Source organism: Archocentrus centrarchus, chromosome 8 (genome assembly GCF_007364275.1).
Source record: "Archocentrus centrarchus isolate MPI-CPG fArcCen1 chromosome 8, fArcCen1, whole genome shotgun sequence".
In the NCBI taxonomy this organism is placed as follows: domain Eukaryota; kingdom Metazoa; phylum Chordata; class Actinopteri; order Cichliformes; family Cichlidae; genus Archocentrus; species Archocentrus centrarchus.
In genome coordinates, this window is record NC_044353.1 from 17,547,199 (window position 1) to 17,574,682 (window position 27,484).

Here is a 27,484-nt window from a genome sequence, read left to right on the forward strand (position 1 = left end):
TTGAATACAGATTTTCACTAAATAGCTTTATTATAAATGTAAATAGCATTTCTAGATTTCATGATTCAAACACAAAATGAATAAAAAACAATACATTTAGGAAAGCACTATCATCAAATATCAGCAAGTTCATTCTTGTGTGAAATGCACCAAGTTTAACATGAAAGGTATTCTGCTCAACTGTATTGTCCCACATTAAAATTATCTCAAAACACATTTGCAGTCTTTCAAGAAAATGCTTTTTCTTTGACAGAAATGAGGCACATTTTTTTTTTAGACAAATTGCCAGTCTCAGATCATTTTAAAAAAGTACACTAATAGCAAAAGTCAGTGTTCAACACTATTCCAAAGGTAAATAGTTTGTTTAAAAAATGGGTTCATTAAGTGATTGACAGCATTTTTTTCCACTCTTGACTTTTTGGAACTACTTTTTTGAAAAAAATTCTTTTTGCCAGGTAAAAGTCACATTAAAATTAAAATCTCTTTCAAGAGACACCTCACCAAGAGGACAGCAGAAGTTACAAAAGCAACATGTAACAATATAAGAAAAACAAACATTCAGTACAAGCAAGTGAATACAAACGTGTGAATCATGCAATAACAGATCTGAACTACTATTAGAACAATGATCGACTGTTTTGAGGATGAATAGATAAATCTCTTTATATCCATCCATCACAATAAGTAGTTACAATAATGCAACATTGTGTATATGTATTAGAGTTGTCATAATTAGATCAATAATACAGGCAAAATCATTTTCTTTGGCATTTTGAACTGAAACAAGAACAAACCCAGAATAAAAGAACTCATCAAATCAGCAAATGAATAAAGATCTGTGTAGCCCTTTATGGCTAAAAATTATGTTAACTAGATTGATCCATAAGCTTATTGCAGACTTAACATTAGTCCATTACTTGGATGTCACATGCAACCACTCCATCAAATGAGAAACCCAAATAGAAGTTGACCTTTTCATTTCCATGTGGCAGGGAGGCACTATACCGAGGAACTACTTTGATCTTGCTGCCTCTGCTGCCACATTTCACAAACAACTTCTCATTTTCTGTCCACCCTTCAACCCGTTTGAGAAGTTGCACAACTTGTTTGGTTTTCCATACTTCTCCTCCGAGCCATTTTAGTTTTCTTTCACTTAGAGTGCCTTTAATCTCCTTTTCGATAGCACTTCTGTGGACAATCTTGTTAAGACCTTTTGCCTTTGCCAGAAAGAAGTGGGTCACGATCCTGCTTTTCCTCTGAGACCTATGTTGTGTCTTTTGCTCACAGAGTTTCTGAAGGGCATCGATGGCTGAGGAAAGGATCTGAGCACCGTCAGAACTGATGTCTTCGCTTGTCTCAGGCCAGAACAGAAGGGAGAGAAGGAAGAGAGCACTTGCTGATGACATGTGTTTCCCTTTTGTGATGAATCTCTTGCTGAGTTCCTGTAGCTTCTGAAGAGAGAGAAGCTTGGAGGACCCAGGCCGAATACAGTTGAGTGCTATCTGGCAAAAGATGAAGTTTGTGAGTTCTGTTGGGTCAAGGTCATTCCACATCAGGTTGTCTGGGTACAGGCTAAAGATTGTCTCAAGTTTTTTCCCTGCCCTTTCTGGTTTCTTGTCATAAAGTAATGAGAGGATGGATGTAACATTTCCTCCACCAAGCTTGTAGGTCCTCATCTGTCTTTGGAATGGAGAAAGCTTTTCAACTGGACCAGCGACGTCAGTGCTGCTGCTTTCAGCTGTTTGGTCACTCTCATCCAGTGTAACACAAAAGAATTCAGCATATACAGCACTCTTTCTTGTCAGCCACTCTCTGGGATTGTGTACTTGCTCTCGATCCCTTGCATCAAGCTCTTCATCCTCTTCACTAATGTCAGTTTGAAAGTAGCTGAGCTCCTCAGAAATGCACTCAAGTGCTTGGCTCAAGCTCTTCTGCAACCCTTTCAACTGCTGATGAAACCTCTGCCAGGGTGTTTTGACCTCTGCTGGTATGTAGTCTCTTAGCAGGTACTGCATCAGCTCTGATTTTCCTGTAGTGTTTGAAAAAACATTTACTCCAGATAGGAATTTTAGAAGCCTGCAGCCAACATCTACCTCCCCATAGTATGAATTGTTAAGGTTGACAGCCTCTTTTTTAGGTGTTTTTTCAGAGGCCCGAAAGGCAGAAATTCCTTTGAGTGCAGTACTTATGATTTCAGTGCAGCTTTCAGGGGATGGTTCTTTTTCTTCAAGGGTATCATACAAGTGGTAAAACCACCATTTGTACACTTGTCCAAGTGTGTCAAGGATAAATGTATCTTGTGGTGCAAGATATTTTGCTTCCTCTGCCCATTTAAGGGCTTCTTCAAATCTCAAATTTGTATAGAGTAGCCGGGCAAGCTGTTGTGCCACATATGCATCTTTTCCCAAAGCTATGTAAGCAGCTTTCATAAGATCAACAGCCTTCTGAACACCAACTTTTTCAGCAGTGCAGACATGCTCGATGAGGGGTGAAAAAGTTGTGTCTTTAGGATCTCCTCTGCTCTTCTTGTTGCGTCTAATGAAAAGAGCTCTGATGAACTTCAGAAACTCATCTCTGTCAAACCTGTGATTGATCAGCACTGTGTCATCGATGAGATTCATGGCAATATCACTCTGAGGCAAATTGGCAGAGAGCTGACTCAGAATTTCTTCTGCCACCAGTGAATGAATAATTCGAATTGATGGGATGTGTGTTGAACTTTGGTTAAGGTGGATGAAAATGAGCCTGGCTTCTTCACTTAGATGATCCACAAAGGCATGGTACCGAGTTCTGTCCATGTATGTTGCAATACCGAGCGATGCTTCACAGTGTGACACAGATATGTAAGACTCTTTTACATAGCAATTTAAGAGAGCCACAAATCTGATGAGGCGAGTGATGGATGATGAATGATCAATTTTATCTATAAGATTTTTTACAAAGTCTTTAATGTAGCTTCGCTCGTACCCTTCAGTCATCAGAACAAACGTGAGGATGAAGTCTGGTTCAAACTTCAGTTTGAGTTGCTCCAGCTTTTTTGAGAACAAAGGCTTCTCTTCATTAGACAGCTTGTGTGTGACCGCTACTGTTTGGGATATTGATGCTCTGCACATACTTTCTGGATCATTTGACCTGTTGCAGATGATCAGGATAAAACACAGCACAGAGGGAATTATCTTTTTGGTTGCAATGACATTTCCAAGATGGCCTCTGAGGTCATTGATGTAATCTGGATTGTGGTCCTCTAGTAGGAGCAGCACTGGGAGACAGCTATTTTTGTTGTTTTCATCATGTTCCCTCAGTTTCACTGCATGTTCACACACAGTTGTGATTTCCTTACCCTGCTTAACAACTGCACATCGGACTTTATTCCTCCACCTCCAGAGGATCTGTCGTGCCACTGTACTTCCACCACTACCAGGATGATGGTATATGTTCACACTCTCTATGGGGCGTATGGCTTTGGTACGATGCACTATATTGTCAAGAATGGTATTTGCTTCTTTGTAAGCATCCCTCTCTATGATCACCCCACACTTATGTTTGTCAGCAAGACAGAAGTTGATCCAGTTTATCTTTCCACCTCGATAGAAGTAGCTCTCAGTTTGTTGGATTTCCTCCTCACTCATGATGTCTAGTTTTGTATCATCACACTGATCAACGCTGACAATTTCCAAAGAATCTAGCATAGCCTCTTCAACAGACTTTATAAAGCACAAACCTCCATTTAATACTGGTAATGTCCTTGTGGACTGATTCTTCAGCAGTTGAATGCTTTGAACTGTGGCATCCACATGACTCAGTGGCATTTCAACAATGCTGATTTCTTTGAGATCAGGAATGGGGCAAGACACCTGGGCAAGACTTGACCACTTCTTGTAGTTTTCCTTTGACTCTGATACAACTGCCAAAAATTCGTGTCCACTCATTTCTGCGTAGAATTCATGGAAAGTTTCAACAAGTGGGTTTTCAACATCAGACATGAGCAGGAAGAGGACAACAAATGAACGTCCGGGAAGGATGTCATTGCAGATGAGCGACACTGCTTTTTTCAGTTTTCTTTTTTGTGTCTTTATCCAAGTTTTCTCATCACATGGTTGTGCTCCACCTGGGAAGTCATGTCTTCCATTGCAAAAAATCCAACTTGTTCTCTCACAAAGGTCCAAAGACTTTTTAATGTCAGCCCTTTCCAACCTATTGTCATTTGCATAGTCATCAAGGAAGTGAAGGTTTACCGCCTTCTGTTCCTTGTATCGTCCACAAAGACCAGATGTCTTTGAATCTGGGTCAAAATCAAACACACAGAATAAATTCATGTGAACTAAGAAGCATATGCTGTCAAGATGTGCAGGTTGAAATTTGTTTGTCACAACAATGTAAAACAGAGAGTTGTCCATGTGTTTTTTCCCACATGTTAAGAGGATGGTGAGTTTCCTCTTTTGATCCTCTCCAAAGTCCACACCTGTTTCATTGCTTGAAGACTCTGCCTCCTCTCTCTGTTGGTCTTTTTCTCTCAGTCCTTGAATGAAAGGAACAAGATCATCTTCAGGTATACGTGGTGTGTTTGCTCCAACTCTGGAATAGGGAATTTTCTCTTCACATTTGACTTTGTTGTCCTTCTCAAAGAATTTTGGGACACCAACATAATAGAGTTTATCTTTTACAATGCTTGCTTTTGGGACAACATCGTATTCAATGACCCATGTCTTCTCAGTACTTTCCCTGTCAAGCACCTCGATGAATCGGGGGTTCCTTATGCAACTTCTGGCATCACTTTGTTGAGTTGACCCTTTGAAGCATCTTTCAATGTAGTCCAATGCATCCACAAAGTCTTCTTGATTATTTACAGGTATCCCTATGATTTCCCCATGCTTGTGATTGCCTTTGACTTTATCCATAACGCCAAAGTGAATCGTCCCATTTGCTCTCATATTCATGCATGCACATGCAAATCTTAACACTTCACTGGCTACTTTTACTTGTAGCCTTTTTGAATCTAGTTTGTGTGCAATCTCAAGCGACTTATATTCATGACATGGAACAATCATGTTTCCAGTCCCTGTCTCAGGAGGAAGCACGTTGTGTTTCACATACCTGAAGTTCTTTTCATCCTGCGCAAATTTCCGATAGTCACAGAAAACCACTTCTGTAGAGGATATGTTATCACTGCTTTCTGTGGGATTAGTTTCATGCTTTGCTCCATCGCATAGTTCTTGTGTTGAACGCTTTGGTTCTTGTCCTACAATTGTAGCAGTTTCTTTTTTGCCATCTCTGCTCTTACCAGACAAATCACTTTTCTTTTTTAATTTCTGCTGTTCTGCTATTAAAAGCTCATCCCGTTTCTTCAGTAGATGTTCAATTTGGCCACTTTTCATTCCAATTGTATTGCTGAGGAAATCCCGGTGTAGAGTTGTGAGAACTGGTCCTGTCACTTCCTCCTCCATCATTTTTATTATGTACATTTCTTTGATTCCAATGGATCTCAGCCAGGAGCTCACATGAGATTCTGCCCAGCTGCCATACGACAGCTCACACCAATCTGAAACAAAATTTTAAAATCTAGTGTCAGTTGAGCGGGGGGTGGGGGGGCTGTAAATACAGTACCAGTACTTTTGACTGGTACTGTATTTACATACGTCCAAACTTTTGACTGGTACTGTACTTATTAAACTTAAGTTGTGTACATGCTCACTATGCTAGTTCAACTTCTGGGATATTGATCTGGTCAGGTAAGTAGAAGAGGGGGTTGTTAATCAGTTTCAGCTACTTTGGTGTTAATGAAATTAACAACAGATGCACTAGAGGGGCAACAGTGAGACAACCCCCCAAAACAGGAGTAGTTTTACAGGTGAAGGCCACTGACTAGTTTTAAATTTTGGTAGGGTCAGTGTCACTACTGGTAGCATGAGGTGATACCTAGACCCTACAGAGATTGCACAGGTAGTACAACTCCTCCAGGGTTGCATGTCAATAAGTGCCATTGCCAGAAGGTTTGCTGTGTCTCTCAGTACAGTCTCAAGAGTGTGGAGGAGATTACAGGAGACAGGCAGTTACTCTAGGAGAGCTGGACAGGGCAGGCAGTTCTTGGAGGATGAAGGAATTAATACCATTGTCTAGCCCCCACGGTTGCCTGACCTAAATCCAACACCTCTGGGACATTATGTTTTGGTTCATTTGATGCCACCAGGTTGCAACTCAGACTGTCCAGGAGCTCAGTGATCCAGATCTGGGGGGAGATCCCACAGGACACCATTCGCCATCTCATTAGGATCATGTCCCAATGTCATCAGGTATGCATACAAACTACTGCGTACCATTTTGAATTGCTGCAATGAAATTTAGTCAAAATGGACTAGTGTGCTGCCACATTTATTCACTTTGATCTGTGGGGTCTTTGAATTCAGCCGTCTCCATCAACATCGTTTGAAGCTTCCATAACAAAAAGACCCAGAGCTGTTCTATGCTTCTAGTGGAATTGCGAGCATCATCTTCAGTGATTGTGATCAGCTCCTGTGGCCATGATGGAGCTCAAACACAATGCAGCCACACCTCATTTATTCCAGCCCAGAAAAGTTAAACTAATTTAATCAAGGTCTCATTCCTAGTGGTGTCTTTGTACAGTAAATAATTTGTAATTAATAAATTATCACTACATTTACAGACCTCTTCCTCTATTATTGGTTTTCAGGTCAAAGATAATATTTCAAATGCTTTCTTTTTTTTTTGTCTTGATTCATGACTTGCACTGAAACACTGTCTCACGTTTCTCAAGGGAAGAAATTACAGTAGTAAAAATTTACATTATATGTACATTTTACATTATAACCTTTAAATAAAAGACACTGGAACATAAACAGCATTTAAGCTTAATATTACAGATTTTGACAAGTTATGTTAATTATCAGCTGGTTAATGCATTAATGTCAATGCCAACTGTAATCCAAACATTATAGTAATCTGGTCATCGGTACATTATCGCCAAGAAATTTACTATTAATTCAGTATTAATCAGGTATATATTCATTGTTAAGACAGTTATTTCTCGGTTATTACTTTATTACTTGCATGCTATTACTTCCTGCATTATCAGATTAGTACCAAGCAGCAGTAAATTAATTTGCATTAAACTGATCTTTATTAGATTAGTCATTTCATATTTGGGAAATTAAAGTATTTCTTATTCTTCTATGGTTATAGATTGGAACATGACTGTATGAAGGATCTTTATTCTATTTTACTGTAATTTCTCCCTATAGCAGGCCTTTGTTTCTAATGTGGTCTTGTGATATCCAACATTTCATACTCACCCATTTCTGAGGAGCTGCTGTCCATTTTTATGATAATTTCTAAGAACAGAAAAGCATAAAGTTCAATGTTTATTATGTTGTATTTTGTAATAAATTGAATTGTACAGGTGCAGTAGAAGATCACACTTACCACATGCAGCACAGACTATGGAGCACTAGTTTAGTTGATCATCCCTCCTTTGGTATCTCTGTTGGTGATGGAGTCAGCACCCTATCAATTATTTAAATAACATGTTTAAAAATGACGTATTCAGAATGTAGTTTGGTTTATTTAAGTCTGAAGTCAGTTTACTTGGCCTGAAATAACACTATGTGCCAGGTTATGTGGCTGTCATCAGGTATTTATGATTTGATACAAGTGTAAAGAGTAAAAGTATAAATTATTCTCAAAATAGAACAGTATCAGTTAATGTATTGAACCAACTATAGTTCCTTCAGATGTGTACAATTCTCATTCCTTTAGTACACATGGCCTTGAATCCAATGTAAACGCAAACGAATACTCAGATGAGGTCATTCATTTGAACAAGCCAACTTAAGCTGTGTTAAAGAACTAAATGATGTCCATAGTCTGAATGTTGGAGCACAATTAGTCTGTTCAAAATGTTAATTTAACCAATGGTAGTGCTGAGGATTTTTTTTTCCTTGAGTCCACCCCCCGAAAAGAAAAAAAAAAAAAAAAAAAATCCTGGATCAGCAGCAAATAGCGGTGCTGAGACCTGAGTAGTAAGGCCCATGAAACATCAGTTAATGGAAATGCAAATTCCATCACAGACATTCACAAGCTGGAGAGACAGTATTCATGCACAGAAATGGTATAGTCAGCACTGACTGCACATACACTTGCCTGTACCCTTATATTTCAGTCCAACCTTGCTATAGGGCAGTGCTTCTTAAATACACGTCTGATCCCAGGGAACATGTTTTGTTTTTTTTTTTTTTGCCGTACTAGAATTAAGTGTAATTGCACATCCACTATAGTAGGTGGCAGTGGTGCTCTCATTGTCAGTGTGCTCAGTAAGTAATAGCTTTATGGTGTACGTTTTTTTTTTTTTTTTTTTGCCTACTCACAGCGTAGAGCAGGCTCCGCCGTGACTATTTATAGTCGCAGCTTCCTGGGGGGGCGTAACAGAAAATAATTGAGAAGCACTGCTATAGGGAAATGGGACTCAGAGGCCTCTTTCCCACCAACAGGGTTCCGGTGCCGGTGCCTTAATTTGAACCGTTAGGCGGGTTTTCCACAGCGAAAGCACTCGGTGCTCGGCTGAAAAACGGGTTCAACTCCGGCCCCGCAAACTAGCTGGTCTCAAACCAAGAACGCGTGACGAAAGCGGCAGAAGGGCGTGACTCTGCCATCTCAACATCAAGTTTTCTACCATATTACATGTGTATTACAGGAGAAAAGCGAAGCGATTTTCACGGCTGTGAATTAGGTTGGGCTCTAAGGCTGAACTTACTGCTTTGTATCAGTTCATATCACAGATAAAAGGACACAAAGTGCGTACTTGGGGTGGCTGTAGCTCAGTAGGTAGAGCAGGTCACCTACTGATCGGAAGGTCAGCGGTTCGATTCCTGGCTACTCCAGGCTACATGCCAATGTATCCTTGGGCAAGATACTTAACCCCAAGTTGCTCTCCGACCATCCTGTCGGAGTATGAATGTGTGTGAATGCTACTTAATTAAAAGCACTTAGCTTAGTATAAACATGGAAGTGCTTGTATGAATGTGAGTGCATGGGTAAATGTAAACATGTTGTATAAGTGCTTTGAGTGCTCTGACTGAGTAGAAAAGCGCTATATAAGAGCTAGTCCATTTACCATTTACTTGTCGTCTTGCTCTAATCGCTGTCTGTGTTTCCCTCTGTGCTGCACACAGATGCTGCAGTAGTTTGATTTGGACCGTAAAACGTATTTGCAGCACAAGAAAGGGGAGCGTGTTCTCCCACGTTTGTGCATTTCAGCTTTCATGTCCAGACGAGGACCCGCCCACACTCATACGTAAAGGAGCAGTTCACAGAAACGCGGTGGGAACGGGGGCCCGTTCTTAAGCGTTTCGCCGGTTTATTAAAAGAACATTTTTGTCATATGGTAGAAGCTGCAATACGTTTTTGGGAAAGTGACTTTTATATATTTGATTTTTTTATCAAGGTAAAAACTGTCATTGACATTAAAAATGTCTTTTTAAACAGATATCTGTCTAAGAAGGCTGCAGAAATCACAACAAATATAACATCACAGTTCTATAAAGATATTTTAAGTGGCCAAAAAAATCTGGATTGATTATCATGTAGGTACAATAACACAGACTCCTACAGATTCTTGAAAAACAGGGTATTTCTTCATTTTATATATAAGCCCTTCATAAATCATGTTGACTGCACTCTTTTTACCAATATAAGCAAAGACATTACACATAAAAGCACATAGAAACACTGGAATCACTTTATGGCACAACACCAGCAGCTGTTGAATGTAACTAATAAAGTAACTTGTAATCTAACTTAGTTACTTTCAAAATTAAGTAATCAGTAAAGTAACTAAGGTACTTTTTAAAGGAGTAATCAGTAATCGGATTACTTTTTCAAGATAACCATGCCATCACTGATCGCCACAAACACATAAACAGCTCATAAACAACCACAGTGATGGAGGACACATACCTATTCATCTATATCATATATATTCATAAAATAAAAGCTCACGCTGTGTGTCTGTACTCAAAATGTACACGCCGCCACACTGTACACAGTGGCAGTGGAGCGATTTGGCATCTGAATAGCTGGTCTTGTGCCAAAAAGTGATTTCCTGTATTTGCACCAAAACAATTATTGCTGGTATTTATATTGTTGTAAATGACTTCGGCACCTATAAAATGTCAAGCATATCTCAAATATTGTCTCTTATGAATGATATCAATTCATTTTGAGTCATAAAGAACATTTCTGTCACATGGTAGAAACTGCAATCAGTTTTTGGCAAAGTGACTTTCATATATTCTTTATTAATAAGGGTAAAAATTATCATTGAAATTTAAAATGTCTTTTTTCCTGAGAGATCTGCCAAGAGGGCTGAAGAAATTGCAACAAAGATAACATTACAGTTCTCTAAAGAGTAGCCAAAAAGGACTGGATTGATTATAATGTAGATAAAATAACGCAGAGTTAGGAATGGGCGATATATCAAGTTTTTAAGAAATAGATATATTTTCATACACGATATAAGATGAGACAATATAGTTTATATCGATATAGTCTAAGTCGCGTTACACAATGCCGGCCCGAGGTATAGGCCACATATGCAGCTGCATAGGGCCCGCTGACCACCAGGGGGCCCCCAAGCTCACCTACATTTGTGATGAAACTTTGTTCTTTTTTAACATCCCAGTGTCCTAAATGAAAGAAGAAACTATTCCACCTCTTCATATTTGTACAATTGTAACAACACTAATTTAATGAGTTGCTGACTGACTGCGTGTCAGCATGAATTCAGGTAGTTTGGGCAGGCATATGCATCGGCAGCGCTCCAGGTGACCTGATGGTCCGTCAGTTTCGGTCATTTTTGGATGAAGATACGAAACAGAAATGTGACAGAAAGGAGCTGTCCCTCTCAGGCAGAGAGGAGGGAAAGGAGAAGATTAGAGGAAGAAAAAGACAAAGGTATATTTTTATAAGCAATTACGAGTTTAGTTTGTAACCAGCTCCAAACGTACTTAGCTATCGCTAGCTGGTTAAGTATGGTATTTGTCATCTCGCTGTGTCTCTGTCAAAAACTACCTGTCAGCCTGCGTCAGCGTCCTCAGTGTGTATATAGTTAATATACATTTTGCTTGGCTCTTATTGTCCTCATCCTGGGCTTATGACCCAGCGTTTTTAATTTTAGGACTTTGATTTTTGTATTGTTTCAGGTTACAGTTTGTTTTTGCAGTTTTGATTTTTTTGTCTTATTCTGGTAATTCTTGGTTGGTGTCATTTTTTAAAATAGTTTTAGGCTTCTTAATTATCTGAGTTCTGTTCTTGGCTGTTGTTCACTTTCTATTTAATCCTGTTTCAGTTCTAAGGCTTCCTGTGTTCCCAGCTTGGTTTGGTGTTTTATTGCTTCTGGTTTGTTCTTCTGTTAAGCGGATTTAGTCCTGGTCTCTGTTCCTTGTGCTGTTGTTTAAGGACTCTTCTTGTGTCTATTTATGATCTTGTTCCTCTAGTGTAGGTGTTGTATTCCCTCTGTGTGTCTGCTTCCCTGTGTTGTGTGAAGTCAGCATTTGTTTCCATGTCTACTTCATGTTTTACTTTGGCAGTTCTTTGTATTGTATTCAGTTTTACTCCCCTTGTCTTGCTCAGTTGTGCTCCCTGGTGTGTCCTAACTCCCTGATCACCTTGTGTGTGTGTGTGTGTGTGTGTATCATCTGTGTCCTCCTGTTCCTTTTCACATCGTCTCGCTCAGGTAGTGTGTTTACTGGTTCCTTGAGTATTCCTAGTTGTTGACGTATTAGCTCCAGGTGCGCTTTCTGGTTTCCTTGTACCTGATGTGCATCCAGAAACAAAGTTGTGTATTACTGAGTTCATGCTTTCCCTCCTGAGGCCTGTGTTTCGGTCCTTATCCTGCATGCGACACCGCAGAATCATGACTCTTATATGTCAGGGTTGCTCATTATTTACAAGGTACAGTGGACAGGACATGCTAGCTTTGCATATGTTGGTTTTATTCATGCATGCATGTTCAGACATAACTGCATTTGTGAGCTGTAGTGGTATCTTGAATCTTTAATCCGACTGGTTTAATCACTGTTCATGTGGTGACAGCGTTTTGTTGTTTTCACACTGTGGTCACATTGCATGGATAGACTAGTGGACCTCACTTTCATGCCTCATTTGTGCTCTTGGGGTACTGCCACCACACCATTTTGTGGTATAGCAGCGCAATAACATGTACAATACTGGGCCCAATTGCTGACCACTTGTTTTTGATATTATTCCATTGATGCTCAGCAATTCTGTATGCTGAATAATTATTATTTATATAATTACAAATGGCTTATTTACTAGCCTGTAATTAGGTGCACTTGCACAGTTATGCAAAAATACACATCTTTTGGGTGAAAAGAGCATGTCCAACATGTCCAAAAGCAGGTCAAACACCCTAAATCACATATTTCCTAAAAAGCCTATGGCCTGTAGATTGGGACAACTATCAGTCATGCCATATCTACTCTCCTCAATGTCATGGACATAGTTTTACAATGTTTATCATATTGAAATACATTGTTTTTCAATGGGCTGAGACTGAAACAGCGATGCATCCCAAAAAATTAATATTCAACTTCAGCCTTGCAGCATTAATAATGGTTAGGCTCAGGGGACAATGAAGGGGTATGAGGGGGGGCCAAAAATCAAATTTTGCTTAGGGCCCCTTCAAGGCTTGGGCTGGCTCTGGCGTTACAATCTTACTTGTAGATCCACCAGTCCACCTTTCTCTTCTCCCAATTTGTCTCTGCACAACTTCACACTACCCTGCCTCTCTCCCTCACCACTTGACCCGTAAATCATGCAGGAAGCGACAGCATGGCAGTGTTGCCAACTTAGCAGCTTTGTCGCTAGATTTAGCGGCTTTTCAAACCCCGCTGGCAACTTTTTTCCCAAAAAGCGACTAGCAACAAATTTATCGACCTTTTCCGGTGACATTGATGACTTTTGTACATACAATTCAATTCAATTTTATTTATATAGCGCCAAATCACAACAAACAGTCGCCTCAAGGCACTTTGTATTGCGGGTAAAGACCCTACAATAACACAAAGAAAACCCAACAGTCAAAAACGACCCCCTATGAGCAAGCACTTGGCGAAAGTGGGAAGGAAAACTCCCTTTTAACAGGAAGAAACCTCCAGCAGAACCCGGCTCAGGGAGGGGCAGTCATCTACCGCAACCGGTTGGGCTGAGGGGAGAGAAAAGAGAGCCAGAGATTAATAACAATTAATAATTAAATGCAGAGTGGAGTATAAACAAAGTTAATAAGGTGAATGAAAAGAAACAGTCTATTGTGGGAAGAGAATGAAGAATGAAGAGAAGCCAATATGGGAGAAATATGCTCTCTCTTTCTAGTCCCTGTCAGTACTCTAGCTGCAGCATTTTGGATCAGCTAAAGGCTTTTCAGGGAGCTTTTAGGACAGCCTGATAATAACGAATTACAATAGTCCACCCTAGAAGTAATAAATGCATGGATTAGCTTTTCAGCATCACTCTGAGAAAGAATGTTTCTAATTTTAGAAATATTGCGCAAATGCAAAAAATCAGTCCTACATATTTGTTTAATATGTGCATTGAAGGACATATCCTGGTCAAAAATGACTCCAAGATTTCTCACAGTGTTACTGGAGGCCAAAGTAATGCCATCCAGAGTAAGTATCTGGTTAGATACCATGTTTCTAAGATTTGTGGGGCCGAGTACAAGAATTTCATTTTTATCTGAATTTAGAAGCAGGAAATTAGAGGTCATCCAGGCCTTAAAGTCTTTAAGACATTCCTGCAGTTTAACTAATTGATGTGCATTATCTGGCTTCATTGATAGGTAAAGCTGAGTATCATCTGCATAACAATGAAAATTGATGCAATGCTTTCTAATAATACTGCCTAAGGGAAGCATGTATAATGTAAATAGAATTGGTCCTAGCACAGAACCCTGTGGAACTCCATAACTGACCTTTGTGTGTGAAGAAGACTCCCCATTTACATGAACAAACTGGAGTCTATTAGATAAATATGATTCAAACCACTGCAGCGCAGTACCTTTAATATGGCATGCTCTAATCTCTGTAATAAAATGTTATGGTCAACAGTATCAAAAGCTGCACTGAGGTCCAACAGGACAAGAACAGAGATGAGTCCACTGTCAGAGGCTGTACGAAGATCATTTGTAACCTTCACTAATGCTGTTTCTGTACTGTGATGAATTCTGAAACCTGATGGAAACTCTTCAAATAAACCGTTCCTCTGCAGATGATCAGTTAGCTGTTTTACAACTACTCTTTCAAGAATCTTTGAGAGAAAAGGAAGGTTGGAGATTGGCCTATAATTAGCTAAGACAGCTGGGTCAAGTGATGGCTTTTTAAGTAGAGGTTTAATTACAGCCACCTTGAAGGCCTGTGGTATATAGCCAACTAATAAAGACAGATTGATCATTTTTAAGATAGAAGCATCAATAATTGGAAAGACTTCTTTGAACAGTCTAGTAGGAATGGGATCTAATAAACATGTTGCTGGTTTGGAGGAAGTAACTATTGAAGTTAACTCTGAAAGATCAACTGGAGCAAAAGAGTCTAAACAAATACCAGCAGTGCTGAAAGCAGCCGAACATGAAGAATAATCTTTGAGACGGTTATGAATAATTTTTTCTCTAATGTCTAAAATTTTATTTGTAAAGAAATCCATGAAGTCACTACTAGTCACAGTGAAAGGAATACTCGGCTCTACAGAGCTCTGACTCTTTGTCAGCCTGGCTACAGTGCTGAAAAGAAACCTGCAGTTGTTCTTATTTTCTTCAATTAATGATGAGTAGTAAGATGTCCTAGCTTTACGGAGGGCTTTTTTATAGAGCAACAAACTCTTTTTCCAGGCTAAATGAGCATCTTCTAATTTAGTGAGACGCCATTCCCTCTCTAGCTTACGGGTTATCTGCTTTAAGCTGTGCGTTTGCGAATTATACCACGGAGTCAGGCACTTCTGATTTGAGGCTTTCCTTTTCAGAGGAGCAATCAGGCCTTTGAACTGATCCGCCAGACCGAAGGCCATATCGCTGCAAACCACACAATGGTGCAGTGGTTTGGATCCCTCGGGTATTGCCGGTCTTGTGCCAAAAAGTGATCATCTGCCAAAAAGCCATTTCCGGTATTTGCCAGAAAAATGATTGCCTCTTCTTTTAGTGGTTTTACTGGCGGTTGGCAAACCAGCTTAGAGGTGCATTACCGCCACCTACTGGACTGGATGCTCAAATTACATAGCCCGACTGACATTTATTAGCTATTTGACTGTTTTCTGGGGTAAACTCCCAGTGGCGGCTCCAGAAATATTTTTCTGCAGGTGCTAAGGGGGGGCTAAGCATTTTACTGAGGGTGCTATGAACAGTGGCGGTCCTAGCCTGTTTGGCACCCTGAGCGAGCACCCCCCCCCATAGCGATTGCCGCAGCAGCGCCTACTGCACTACTCCACTTGGGGGGTAATGAGCGCCCTCTGTCTGCTTTCTGCCATGGTCTGACAGGCAGGTTTTAACAGAAGGTCCCCCCACCACCACCAAAGGCACAATCAGAATTTCTTTTAAAATTTTATTTAAAAAAAAAACATGGAAGAAACTGAAATATTACTATAAACAAACAAAAAACAAACTGTAATATTAGGTAAGTTAAAAGTATAACCACCAACTAAAAAAATAATGTAGAATCTGGCCCAATCGGGCAACACTAAGCCATCCACCAACATTTGTCCGAACCATCTAGATTCATATTTGTGTTATTTTTTTCTTCAGGATTCAGGTTCACACAAATACTGTGAATTAATGACCATATTTACAGTATTATAAATAGGGATGGGAATTGATAAGAATTCCATTATCAATATCCCTTATCAATTCGTTTCCTTGTCGATTCTCTTATCGATTCTCATTGGGTTAGTGAATAAAATATACCACAAATGGGTTGGTTTGCATTAACTTTTTAATTTAAAGTAGAACAAAATTAAAACTTATTAAAAAAACAAAAAAACAAAAGAATTCCTCTTTCAAAATTAGTACTAATAATATTTTAGCATAAAATACAACTGCAAGGTGTGTAAGAAGCAGCCTCTGAGCCAGCCAGACTCTGGCAGTCCTCACCAACTAAATGTTATGAGATGGAGATTATTCATACAGTATAGTGAAAGCAGTATTGTGATGGGAATTCCAGCTCTTTTCAGAGAGCCGGCTCTTTCAGCTCCCAAGTGGCTCCTCAGATTTTAATTTAAAAAAAAGTTTAAAATGAATTGCTAATGTAAAAACATGCATTAGGGTTATATCAAATGTTTCTTTATGTACTCAACATATAATAGAGTGCTCCAAATACAAATTATAAAACAAAAGATTGGAAATCAGAAAAAACAAGGACCTTTGAGGAGTTGATCCTGTCTCTCCTGCCTGATGACCTACCCTGTTTTTGTTCTTCTACTTGAACTGAGGGATGAACAATTCGTATATGCCTGTGCAGGTTGTTTGTGGAGCCTGCTCAATATTAAATTTTAAATTTGCAATCTACACTCTAATCAGATTAACTCCAGGCAATCGCTGCTGAATTGCGGGTTTCCTGACCTTACTAGCTGCGAAAAGCTGATTAAGATCACCGCAGAGTCATCTGGTCAAAGGAACTTGATCAGCTGGCTTTTTACCCAAACTCCTCGACCATTCGTACTATAGAAAAAAAAAACAAAAAAAAAAACAAAAAACCAAACAGTTCCTGAAAGCTCAGAAATTGCACTTCACAGTCATGTAGTGGTATTACGGTATTTGTTGCCGGAAGTCCGCAAACGCCGGCACTTTTGAATTACGCCAAGTCTGCTTCCACACGTTTGGAGGTATAAGGTTGAAATGTGTCCAGTCTTTACTACGTTTTCCGTCACTCATTTTCCTCACCTTTCGGCTTGTAGCCTCTATGTAAAGCGTAACTTCCTTTAGCTCTTTCCTGTCTCCCAGCCAATTTTGCAGGAGCCCCGCCCTCTCTGGTGTTTGTTTACTCACTGGCAGTGTGCCTGTGCCCCCTCCCCTCCCGTTCAGTGTAGACGATCGTATGCTACCAATCACGTGCAGCTTACACACACACACACACAAAAAAACAAAACGGCTCACTATCAGGAGCCGGTGTTGCGCCAAAAAGCGATCGTCTGCCAAAAAGTGATTGCCAGAAAATGATTGCCCATATTTAAACTGTTGTAAATGACTTGCTGACCTATAATCTGTGAAAAATATGTCAAACATATCTCTCGTGAATGATATCAAGTCATTTTGAGTAAGAAACAATGTTTCTGTCACAAGGTAGAAGCTGCAATCAGTTTTTGGCAGCAACTTTTATATATTCTTTATTTATCAGGGTAAAAACTGTGATTGGCCAGATTTTAAAGAGATATCTGACCAAGAGGGTAGCAGAAATCAGAACAAATATGACATTACACTCTATAAAGATATTTTAAGTGACCAAAGAGGACTGGATTTATTATAATGTACGTGCAATAATGCAGAATCATAAACATACTTGGAACAGGTCATTTCTTCATTTTATATCTAAGCCCTTAATAAATCCTATTGACTACACTCTATTCACCAATATAAGCAAAGACATTACACATAAAAGCACATAGCAAAAAAAAAAAAAAAAAAAAAAAAAAAACACTTTCTGGCAGACGATCACTTTTTGACACAACACCGGCTCCCATCGTTCACTTCCAAGAGGCGGCTCTTAGAGCCGTATCGTTCGCGACCGACCCATCACTAGCGACCACATACCTATGCCGCGTTGCGGTGCGGGCGGCGGGAGTTGGCCCGTCGCCAGTTTGCCCGCGTGTCTTCCCTGTATCTTCCCCCTATTTCCTGTCTCACTCCACTGTTATAACTTCCATGCGTTTAGGGAGACATCTTAGCACTAACCCTATTAATAATTCACTAAAAATACACTGGTCTGCCAAACCCATCCATCCGTCTGAGCGCGTTTCCCCATGACTCATCGGTTTCTTTGTTCATGCATCATGTTACGCAGTTTAAGTTTAGAGTTCCTTACCCCGGTGACTGAGTTTAAAAGCATTTTTTCTGGGAAAAAAAAAAAAAAAAACGCAAAACAGTTTCCGCTCATCTCAGGGTTAAACTCATGAGTTAACTAAACCGCGGGGGAGACCTAAGTTTCTATTCCCCCCCAGTGTATGACGATTACATTTACAGAATGAAACGTCTTACTCTTTAAAATAAATAAAGTCTTATGGCTACTTAAAGCTTATATTGCACTTACCTAGTATATCAGTGGACTCAAACACGTCCTAGACTTGACGCAGTTGTGGGTTTGTACTGTACAACGGACTGCTTAAGAGCCTCCTGTGTTTGTGATTGTGGGTGTGTCTACACAGGCTGCGGCTAGACGTCACTAAAATCGACAGTGCAGTAATAGAAACTAAGCAAGAAATTGAAACTTAGACTTTCAACTCTGTCGAGAGAATACAGTTTAAAAAATAAAAAATAAAGTACGCACATTTGTAGTTTTATGTGGTGTATAATGGGGTGAGGCAGTTTTAACTTTTCCAGTTTACTGGTTCCTTTGGGTAAATGCAGCATACACGGATGGTCATCCAAAGTGGAGATTCACGTTTTCAGTGAAGGCCTGTCTGAAAGACGATTTGAGGCTATTTGAATTTGTTTAAAATTACCTTCACCATCAAAGCTACTTTACCAATAAACTCTCAACAAGTCTGCCTGATCCCAAGTAGCAGTTGCAAAACCGTACAACATTGTGCAGATTAGGATTTTCAGTCAAATCAAAACACTTTAGATAATAGTTTTATTAAGTACATCCAAATCTGTCATGTCCTCCTTTAACACTACATCATGCCAGGTAATAAAGTAGTGAAGGTTTGTTGACAGTTGTCCAGGAATTTATCATTTATTGGTGAAAATCATCATCGGTCCCAGAACTACAGTGTCGCCAAGCACGGGATCTGAAACTGTCAAAATGATTCATTAGCATGTAAAGATTGAAACCGCATCCAACTATAAGCTGTGGAACACCTCCAGGCTTTGAAGTTACAGCTCTAGAGCTTACTTACCTGAGGGTGTGCAGGTAGTGTCACAACACTGACAAACGCCATCATTCCCATCCACATTTTTCCACCTAAAGACAGAATATAGACAGTCACGGGCAGGCATTTAGCTTTCAATATAATGCAGGGGGAAGAGGAGGGGAGGAGAGAAAAAAAAAAAAAAAAAAAAAAAAAAAAAAAAAAACACACACACACACACACACACACACACACACGTTAGACTTCATAAATTATAGTTTTAAAAAGATAAATTTGACCTTTACATTTGTTCCCAGTTATTTTAGTTGGACTGAAGTGGGCGGGTCCCGAGAAACTCCTAGGTTATGTCCACTAGTTAAAGAAATTGAACCCATTACCTTTTCCTTAAATCACTTTTCCTTGACCAAACTAAGTTGCAATAAGCCTTAATTTCACTTTGACCACTGTTGTGCAATGTTTATTTGGAGCTTAGTAGGATGGTATCACCTCCCTTCCAGGAAACGTATTAAGCTTTGAGGCACCTTCACTTAGCATTCAGCGTATTCAGACAGCTCTTATTATGGCTGCCAAGCAGATGTTTCAGTATCACTTCACTGCATTAGGAACCTTACTGAGTAAAACTGACAGGCTACCTTGGGTATATGTAGTTGCAGGCCTTGTTTATGGGGCTGCTCCTCCATATTGCAGGTGTAGCTTCCAGTTGGCAAGTTATATAAATCTTTCCAAAAAAAACAAAACAAAAAAAACAAAATCCATTATGCAAGAGAGCCATTTGTTCATTTATTTAAAAAAATTAATGATGTGATTTAGGTGACTCACTGAGTTCCTTGAATCCTCTTGAAGCAGGAAAGTGTCGAGCTGTAGCTGAAGTGAATCAGCCCTGTTTCTAGGTTGGAACAGCGAGTTTGATCCCTCTCTTGAATCAGTGAGACACCTGTTAAAATAGATGAATTGTTTTAAGCTGCAAAGGCAACTGGGTCAGTTGCAAATCTTGTTTGTAGTGATCAAGACCACACAATGGTCAAAGTAAATAAAATAATCTGTACTATATGCTGAGCTGCTCTTACCCATGGTTCTCAATGAAGTAGTATCTGGGGACTGAAGTGGCATCAGGTGTCAGTGTGGCAACACAACTATTGATGAAGAGTCTCCTCTGTCCTGAATCAGGACCATGGTAAGATGCCTCGAGGTGCAGGAGGTCACCAAGATAGAAGTATCTTGAGGACAGCTCCCTTGTCCAGTCATCTACATTTAGACAAAATCCATCACTACAACCCCTGGAAAGAGTGACAGTCCCCAAACACAGATATCCATCCAGTTTGTGTGATTTGGTGGGGCACACATCCAAAAATTCAAAATACCAATTCTGTGACAGAACTGCAAGAAATAGGATTTACAGACAAGTCAAATGAAAAGCCAACACTAAAGGCTAAAGAAAAGCAATCATTGACCAGCTGTTTAGTTGAAATGATGCTTTGTGAGGATTCTGCACAGATCAAACAGATGATGCTGGGGCTTTCATCTGCTACCAGTCCAATAAAACAAATACAATTGCCTGAAGATGACAATTACATTTCACAGCACATTCATGAGTCAGGGGTGCATATGCTGTGAAGGAACAGGGGACCTGGCAGCCATTGCCTTAACAGTAAATGCAGAGGTGTAAACACAGATTCTGGACACTTGTTATTCCACTGATAAAGTTGGTTTTCTGATGAAGTCATTTTTCAGGATGATGGTGTGTCTTGTCACAGAGCAAAGAGTGATAAAACTTTTCTTCAGGAATAATATCAACAATCTGGATGCAAGTCCAACAGAATGGTCAGCGACGAGCTGAGCTGTCAGTGATTGATGGAGAATGTTTGAATTATTGAGGATTATTGAATTAGGTGGTGAAGTCCATACCTCAACACAGGCCCCCACCTGAGCTTTAGCAGGAGCTCTTATAACCACGGCATGTCGTCTTTTGTGGTGGTTTGTACCCGATCAACCAATGAGTTTGTAGTAGTCAACTTAATTTTTTTTTTTTTTTTGGCCAACACACCACTGTGACAGCAGAGGAGGAGGTGCCTCCAGAGGAGGTGCAACAATGCAGTCTGAAGGTTCAGCTATTAAAAGTAGTGTTTGCTATAAAGGTTGAACATCTCACAAGTGTGCCGAGTCTATAACTTTTCCATGGTTTGTATATGCTGTTCAAGAAAAAACTAAAAAGCCAGCAGTTAAACTTGTCACATACCGCTCATCAGCCTCAGAGAGAAAGCGGAGCTCCCCGGTGAATACGTCGCAGGGAAGAAGAGCAGAGACGGCTGCTGAGCGTTACTGCTCACAGTGTGTCGCCTGTCTCAGAGAGTTAACACATCATGAAACAACAGGTTTCCCCTCTCTGGACAACACAATGAATAAATGTGACCTTTTATAGTAGCAGGAAACAGGAACTACAGCATGGGCCATCCTTGTGATGCCACGGTATGTGACAGCTGGTGAGAACACCAGCTGGTTTGAGTAGATTATAGAGTCCTCAGATATCTGTAGGTCATAATATAAACATAATGAACATGATTCAGATTAATCCATCAGTATGACACCCACAGGTATCAGCAACTCACACTCAGTTTGGTGCCACAGTCCTGCAGGTCAGCTTCAATGACGTATTCGCTGTCACCAGAAGCAACAGCTCCACACCAGCTGGTCTCTTCTCCCAAAAAAAGTTCTCCAGGTGACACAAGATATCCATTTTTATACAGGTCGGCTTTTACCGTGACGATCATGGACACCTCTGAGCACTCCACACGGACAGTGGGTCCATCATTGAAGTTCGGCCAGCTGTTGTCTGCATCAGTTCTCAGGGGAGCAGATTTGTATTCCCTTCCTTCTGCATCAATCATGGGTCCATCCTTCAAAGTTCTAATGGCATCTGCAACACCAAATGCAAGTGATATGAGCAGAGCCAGAGAGGCCAAAGGACCTGTTATCACCATCGTGCTCTAACATCAAGGACAGACTTGAGGCTTGCCAAAGGTTGAAACACTTCAGCCAATGCTCCCGCTAGCTGAGGGAGCTCAAATTGATTCAGACCAATCACATCACCTGCAGAGGACAGCTGGAAGCACTTACCTATTAGCTGAGAATGAGAAAAAGCTGGAATCATACTCACTGACTCTCACAAACAAAGCATTGTATGAGAGCAAATCCAGCATTTAAATCAGTGCCTCATCCTTATGTATGGAGTTTGGAATATAAGAGTACTGAAGCCCATTATTGATACATTGTGATCTGATCCTTTAATGACATTTTTACAGTTTAAAGACAAGATTGGCCGTGTAAGGTTACAAGCACTGAGACATGGTGCGCAATAATGATAGCCGACTAGTGAACAAATATCCCCGAGAACACTTGTTTCTGGAAATATTTAGCTCAGAGTTAAAGTTTTGACACTACTGCCCATGTTTATAGCTTTCTGAGATTCATGTTTTGTTTTCATGGTAAACCTGTGTTTACAGACCCTAATGCAGTCCTGAACAAAGACTCCTGAACAAAGTCCTTGGCAATGGAACCTGCTAGAAAGTGGAAATTTTACCCTGTCAGGGAACATTTTGAGCTGATCTCTCCTAATAAGATGTGCACATACTAATAAATTAATACTAATAATAAGCAGTGTAATATTGATAAATATGACAACCTGTCACATTGTACCTAGGAGAACAAAACATTGGAAGACTGGAGACCCCCCTAGATTATTGGGAAGGAAAGAAAAATGTACATCCCACCTTGTGTAAACTTGCTGTTTTCTCAGTACCATGTGAAAGGCTATTTTCTAAATCAGGTGAAATCATCCAAAAAAAAAAAAAAAGTGCTGTGGAAAGCCTGTTATTTTTAAATTAAAATGAATAAATAAAATGTCCCTAGTGACATAAGCAGAGTTACAAACAAGTAAAAAAATAAATAAAAAATTGTGATATATATATATATATATATATATATATATATATATATATATATATATATATATATATATATATATATATATATATATATATATATATATCACATTCACATCACAAACCTCTCCCCAATTTGTTTCCACTTTCCCTTTTGACCCCACCATTGTATCATAAAGACAGACACCATATTAATAAGTTCAGAATTTATGTATCAGCATCACAATGCCTGTTTTACATTTACTGTCCACTTGATGGCGCATTAGCCTAAATGAAGCACCATGAAGCTATGGCCCATGGGTTCACCAACTGAATGGAAAGGGTCAATGCTTCATGAAGCTTCATCTCATCACTAGAAATAAGTTCTCAAATGAAATTCTACTGCTATGAGGATTCTAGTTTCCTCCAATGTTTGGAACCAGGGAGGAAACTTTAAAAATGAAATGGACACAAAGGTCTTACAAAATGAGACCAGTGGATTAGTCCATGTAAAATCAAAATAGTTCCCACCCGGTTGATGTTTTATGGCCAAACTACTCAAAATTTAAGGGAACACGCATTTTTTTTACTTTGATTTTTGAATCAGCACTCCTCAAAGGGCTGACAAATTTGGTTTTCATTGACCATTAGTTATTTTGTTCTCAATGAATTACACAATGTATATCCAAAGAGTTTCAGCTTGAATATTTCTTAAAGATCTGATGTGTGATTTATGTGTTCACCTTTTCTGAGCAGTTTATTATATAAAACATGTGAACACCAACATTGTTCCTCCATTTCACACCCATAAGCTACATTTATGAGTGATGGAAGTATAACCACTAGAAAATATCATGGAAGACAAGTTTTTTGGCTGCTCCCTTTAGTGGTCACCGCAGCAGATCTGCCTCAATCTCAGCCCAAACCTTTGCATGTCCTTCACTACATCCATGAACCTCCTCCTGTCTGGCAGCTCCACCTTAGTCCTTTGTTCAGTACACACTCCTGCTTCCTAACACCCCCCCATACCCACCCAACAATAGCAGAGTTTCCATTGGCACCCTACTGGTCATGCTTTCTTTGGCAAAGCCCACCCCCCTTGCTGATGCAACCCTCATTTATCCAGGCCAGGCACCAGCTCGAGAAATACAGCATCTTATGGCTGGGTTCATGGTTATGATAGATCTGGTATCAAAATGCAAACACACTCAGTTCCCCCACAGCTGTAGGGGTACCACAACTATCAGCATGCAGTGTCCTGATCACACAGTAAACAAAAGGCCATCACTTTACCCTACATCATGATGTAGGGTAAAGTGACAACTCAAACTTTAAAAACCCACAATCAGCATTAAAGCATTGTCAGAGCAGAGACTAAAGTATAGTTGTAAGTCTTTTATTTCTTAGGGTCAGACTGTGGCAGTTGCATTAGACAGCATGGTCTCCTCCACTTCAAACTCAGAGGTAGCATTGACATCATGGGGAGGGGCTATGGTGGTACTGTTGTCCAGAGGCATTTCCACAAGTTTCACTTTGAACTCTGGAGCTGCTTTTTCTAAAGGTGTAGCTTCTTTTTCTGTTTTGCCATCTGTAATTGCAAAAGAGATGTTATCACAAGTCTGATTTTTAAAGACTTGTCAAGACTTCAGTTTACCTTCTTGAGCGGTTTTGTCATATTTCTCATCTGGGTCTGGTGTAGCTGGATCAGGAAGCAGTTCCTTCTCCAGCTCTAGCATTAAGAGTTAGATTTTAAAAACAAAAGTTGACTCAAAATTAGCAATGACCATGTGATTCTTATTACCAATTTCATTTATCCCACTTTTCCACTGGCTGCTGTGCAGTGTTGGTCTGTCGATTTTTTTGAGAACTACAGGCAGTTCAGCCGCAGGTAGAGGCTTGCTTTTCTGTGACTGCAGGACAGTCACTGGTCCCAGTTTAGCATCATCTTCCCACACTACACACACAAAAAAAGACAGGCCTTTACACAGTTTCAACCACAAAACAAAACCACAAAACACTGACATCTAGTGGTTAACAGCATGCACAAACTAAGTGGTTTTTGACAGGTAGCAACTACAGTGAACCAAGAGCACCCAGCAAGAGGATTCCTCTAGGAAACTCTACCCTGATTAGTCTTCAGTCCAGATTTCCTCATTGGTTCAGGTTCCGCCGGCTTCCCAAACCCACGAGGACCAAATCTGCCGTGGCTGATGGGCTTACTCCGGGGTTGGACAACTTCATTGTTGCCTTGACAATACCCGCAGAGGTAGTCATTACCATCAGCTGACCGCCATCTGAAGAGCATCGGCGCCATGTTATTACATTACCACAGTTTAATCAATTCTCTTTGGACATATTTTCAGGCATACCTTCCATTTATGAAAGTGCATGCCTTATTTGGTGATTCTGCATCATTCACTGGTACAGCTGTCAGGTGGCATGTGATGTAGAGCTGTAAGAGAAGTAGTCTGTGTGAAAAAAAAAATGCACATCTGCACAAGTATGAACTGATGACAATATATCCTCACCTCTGCCTTGTCATCATTGTGGAACCTAAAGGCATCAATGACCAATTGGAGCTTGTCATCTTGTCTCCGGGGTAAGAAGAAGGCTCTTGAACCTGGAAGCTGAGAGTCAACCAAGCACCTACAAAAAGGTATGGGTCATTGGAGAGATTTGGTTAAACTAGTGTAGATTTAAATATTTTGGTCTCCCACCCAAACAAACGTGGGCCTTCATGTGCTCACCCATTTTCAATGAATGTGTATCTGGGTTCAGAGTACGTATCTGGGTGAAGAGTAGCCACACAGCTGCTCATAAACACCCGGAGCCCCATGTGATGTCCAACTCCGACTGAGGCCTCGATGCTGATGGGCTCGCCGAGGTAAAACACGTTAACCCCCCTTTCATGCTGCCAGTCATCTGCACACAGATCAGAGTGTTGAGCATAAATAGAGGTCAAGAGTGCATTCAGGAAGCCAGCTCAGCTCACCTGTCATTAGTTTCAATGAAAACTTTAAGTTTTCCAGGCCAGTCTGGGTAAATGTGAAGGGGATCCAGGTTGGCTGGAGTGGAGCGCTGGACAAACTGTACTTCCTGAAAAAGAAGAGCCATTAAAAGATGTGAAGGATTCGTTGATGGGCTTTGAGGATGCTTTAAAAAAAATAAATAAATAAATTGCACACAAACCTTTTATAATGGCACTCAATTGGAACAACAGCCTCCTCCATTCGGACGACCCCATTAGGAGAGGCCACAGGAGAGTATATGAGGAGGTTTGTGTAGACCAGAGAGTCTTCAGTCATCTGTGGGTAGCAGATGTGTTTAGAAGTAGAAATTATGTTTAATAGGTGCCTGAGGTGCACCACAAATAAGTTACCCAGTGTTTGGTGCCGCAGTCTGCGAGTCCAACAGAGATTCTGTACTCATCCTCCGAGAAAGCCGCGGCTCTGCAATAATCACTGTCCTCCACTCCAAGGCGGAGCTCGTCGCTGTTAACTGGAGTCCCAACAGCAAACATGTCAGCTTTGATTACAACCTCCAGCGAGTCCGGATGGCAGATCACGCCGATGGTATTCACATGCTCCCGCTCCTTTTGCTGCTGGTGCGCGTCGTGCGTGAAACCGTGGCTCCACGGACGCGGAGCTCTCGGCAAGAAAGCATGTGGCGGCGGTAAAACTGACGACTGAACGCAGAACCCTGACAAAAAGAGCCCAACGAGGAGGTTAATCCTAAAATTTAAAAGCTCCATGGACGTCACATAAAAGGGCGCAAACAGCTTCAGACCGGGAGCGCTCCTGTCTGACCCACAAGACAGCACAACAGGATGAGACCCGGAGCGTTTTAAACTTCCACCAATCAGGCTCGTCGCCGCACACCTGAGTCCAATTAAACACTAATGCGGTTCTAACTGGCTCCACGCACACTCTCACGGTACCTTCTACCTTTAACCCAGGGGTAGGGAACTCCAGGCCTCGAGAGCCGGTGTCCTGCAGGTTTTAGATGTGTCCCTGATCCAGCACACCTGACTCACATATAGAAGTCATTAGCAGGACTGAGACTGAGGAGGTAATTCAGTCATTTGAGTCAGGTGTGCTGGATCAGGGACACATCTAAAACCTGCAGGACACCGGCCCCCGAGGCCTGGAGTTCCCTACCCCTGCTCTAACCTGACCTCGATGAAAACGAGGTTAGGGAAAGGTGGGAATGAGGACTCAAGGATTTAGGAAAAGAGAAGCGCGGTGCGCCGTTTTAACTCCAATGTGCAGAGAAATACTTGCTTCACCACAACGTGCTCTTACTCCGTTATTTTATGCAGGTCATATAAACGAGAACAGTCTGTAAAAAAATATTATTTCATTCCAAAGGTTGGAATTTTAAAGGATTTAAGCGTGATTTAAGCCGCGTTTCCATTAGTGGCCGTCTGCGGCACGCACTTTACTGTAAATTGCGCCAAATAAAACACCGGGGGA

At 40.6% G+C, this 27,484-nt stretch overlaps 3 protein-coding genes and 1 long non-coding RNA gene across 6 annotated transcripts; 1 reads left to right on the forward strand and 3 right to left on the reverse strand.

The window, feature by feature from the left end:
- Positions 1 to 51: 51 nt before the first annotated feature.
- On the reverse strand, positions 52 to 18,383 carry LOC115783902 (sterile alpha motif domain-containing protein 9-like). 2 transcript variants are annotated; one of them, XM_030734883.1, is made up of 5 exons: positions 18,315 to 18,370; positions 16,631 to 16,729; positions 7,438 to 7,518; positions 7,308 to 7,346; positions 52 to 5,539 (listed from the first exon to the last, which is right to left on the reverse strand). In XM_030734883.1, the coding sequence occupies exons 4-5, from the start codon at positions 7,330 to 7,332 to the stop codon at positions 906 to 908; spliced, it is 4,659 nt and encodes a 1,552-aa protein (XP_030590743.1). In that variant the 5' UTR covers positions 7,333 to 7,346; positions 7,438 to 7,518; positions 16,631 to 16,729; positions 18,315 to 18,370; the 3' UTR covers positions 52 to 905. The 2 variants fall into 2 exon arrangements, with proteins under 2 accessions (XP_030590743.1, XP_030590742.1); XM_030734882.1 differs by lacking the exon at positions 16,631 to 16,729 and having other exon boundaries at positions 18,315 to 18,383.
- On the forward strand, positions 1,313 to 6,593 carry LOC115783903 (uncharacterized). The gene is made up of 3 exons (XR_004020258.1): positions 1,313 to 1,490; positions 6,188 to 6,290; positions 6,405 to 6,593. It is a non-coding gene; the product is annotated as an uncharacterized LOC115783903 (long non-coding RNA).
- Positions 18,384 to 18,889: 506 nt separating the features above from the next.
- On the reverse strand, positions 18,890 to 22,143 carry LOC115784542 (zona pellucida sperm-binding protein 3-like). Its single transcript, XM_030735806.1, has 8 exons — positions 21,702 to 22,143; positions 21,506 to 21,621; positions 21,332 to 21,432; positions 20,163 to 20,340; positions 19,915 to 20,029; positions 19,728 to 19,813; positions 19,123 to 19,187; positions 18,890 to 19,020 (listed from the first exon to the last, which is right to left on the reverse strand). Exons 1-8 carry the CDS (start codon positions 22,071 to 22,073, stop codon positions 18,956 to 18,958), a joined length of 1,098 nt encoding a protein of 365 aa, XP_030591666.1. The 5' UTR covers positions 22,074 to 22,143; the 3' UTR covers positions 18,890 to 18,955.
- A 2,257-nt stretch (positions 22,144 to 24,400) lies between these two features.
- Positions 24,401 to 26,824, reverse strand: LOC115784541 (zona pellucida sperm-binding protein 3-like). Of its 2 annotated transcripts, none has more exons than XM_030735804.1 (10): positions 26,392 to 26,824; positions 26,202 to 26,317; positions 26,005 to 26,108; positions 25,760 to 25,934; positions 25,541 to 25,658; positions 25,382 to 25,464; positions 25,137 to 25,306; positions 24,814 to 24,966; positions 24,667 to 24,741; positions 24,401 to 24,600 (listed from the first exon to the last, which is right to left on the reverse strand). In XM_030735804.1, exons 1-10 carry the CDS (start codon positions 26,761 to 26,763, stop codon positions 24,422 to 24,424), a joined length of 1,545 nt encoding a protein of 514 aa, XP_030591664.1. In that variant the 5' UTR covers positions 26,764 to 26,824; the 3' UTR covers positions 24,401 to 24,421. The 2 variants fall into 2 exon arrangements, with proteins under 2 accessions (XP_030591664.1, XP_030591665.1); XM_030735805.1 differs by having other exon boundaries at positions 24,553 to 24,600; positions 24,671 to 24,741.
- Between the last annotated feature and the right edge of the window lie 660 nt (positions 26,825 to 27,484).

Coding starts and splice junctions, on each gene's coding strand:
- LOC115784542 (XM_030735806.1), bottom strand. CDS start 22,073: ATGGTGATAACAGGTCCTTTGGCCTCTCTGGCTCTGCTCATATCACTT. Junction 21,433..21,505: donor GTTTCCTGCTACTATAAAAG/GTCACATTTATT, acceptor TCTCTGAGACAG/GCGACACACTGTGAGCAGTA. Junction 19,188..19,727: donor TGCAACTACATATACCCAAG/GTAGCCTGTCAG, acceptor TTCTGTCTTTAG/GTGGAAAAATGTGGATGGGA.
- LOC115784541 (XM_030735804.1), bottom strand. CDS start 26,763: ATGGAGCTTTTAAATTTTAGGATTAACCTCCTCGTTGGGCTCTTTTTG. Junction 25,307..25,381: donor TGCACTTTCATAAATGGAAG/GTATGCCTGAAA, acceptor GATGCTCTTCAG/ATGGCGGTCAGCTGATGGTA. Junction 24,967..25,136: donor TGGACTGAAGACTAATCAGG/GTAGAGTTTCCT, acceptor TTGTGTGTGTAG/TGTGGGAAGATGATGCTAAA.
- LOC115783902 (XM_030734882.1), bottom strand. CDS start 7,332: ATGGACAGCAGCTCCTCAGAAATGG. Junction 5,540..7,307: donor CAGCAGCTCCTCAGAAATGG/GTGAGTATGAAA, acceptor ATTTTGTTTCAG/ATTGGTGTGAGCTGTCGTAT.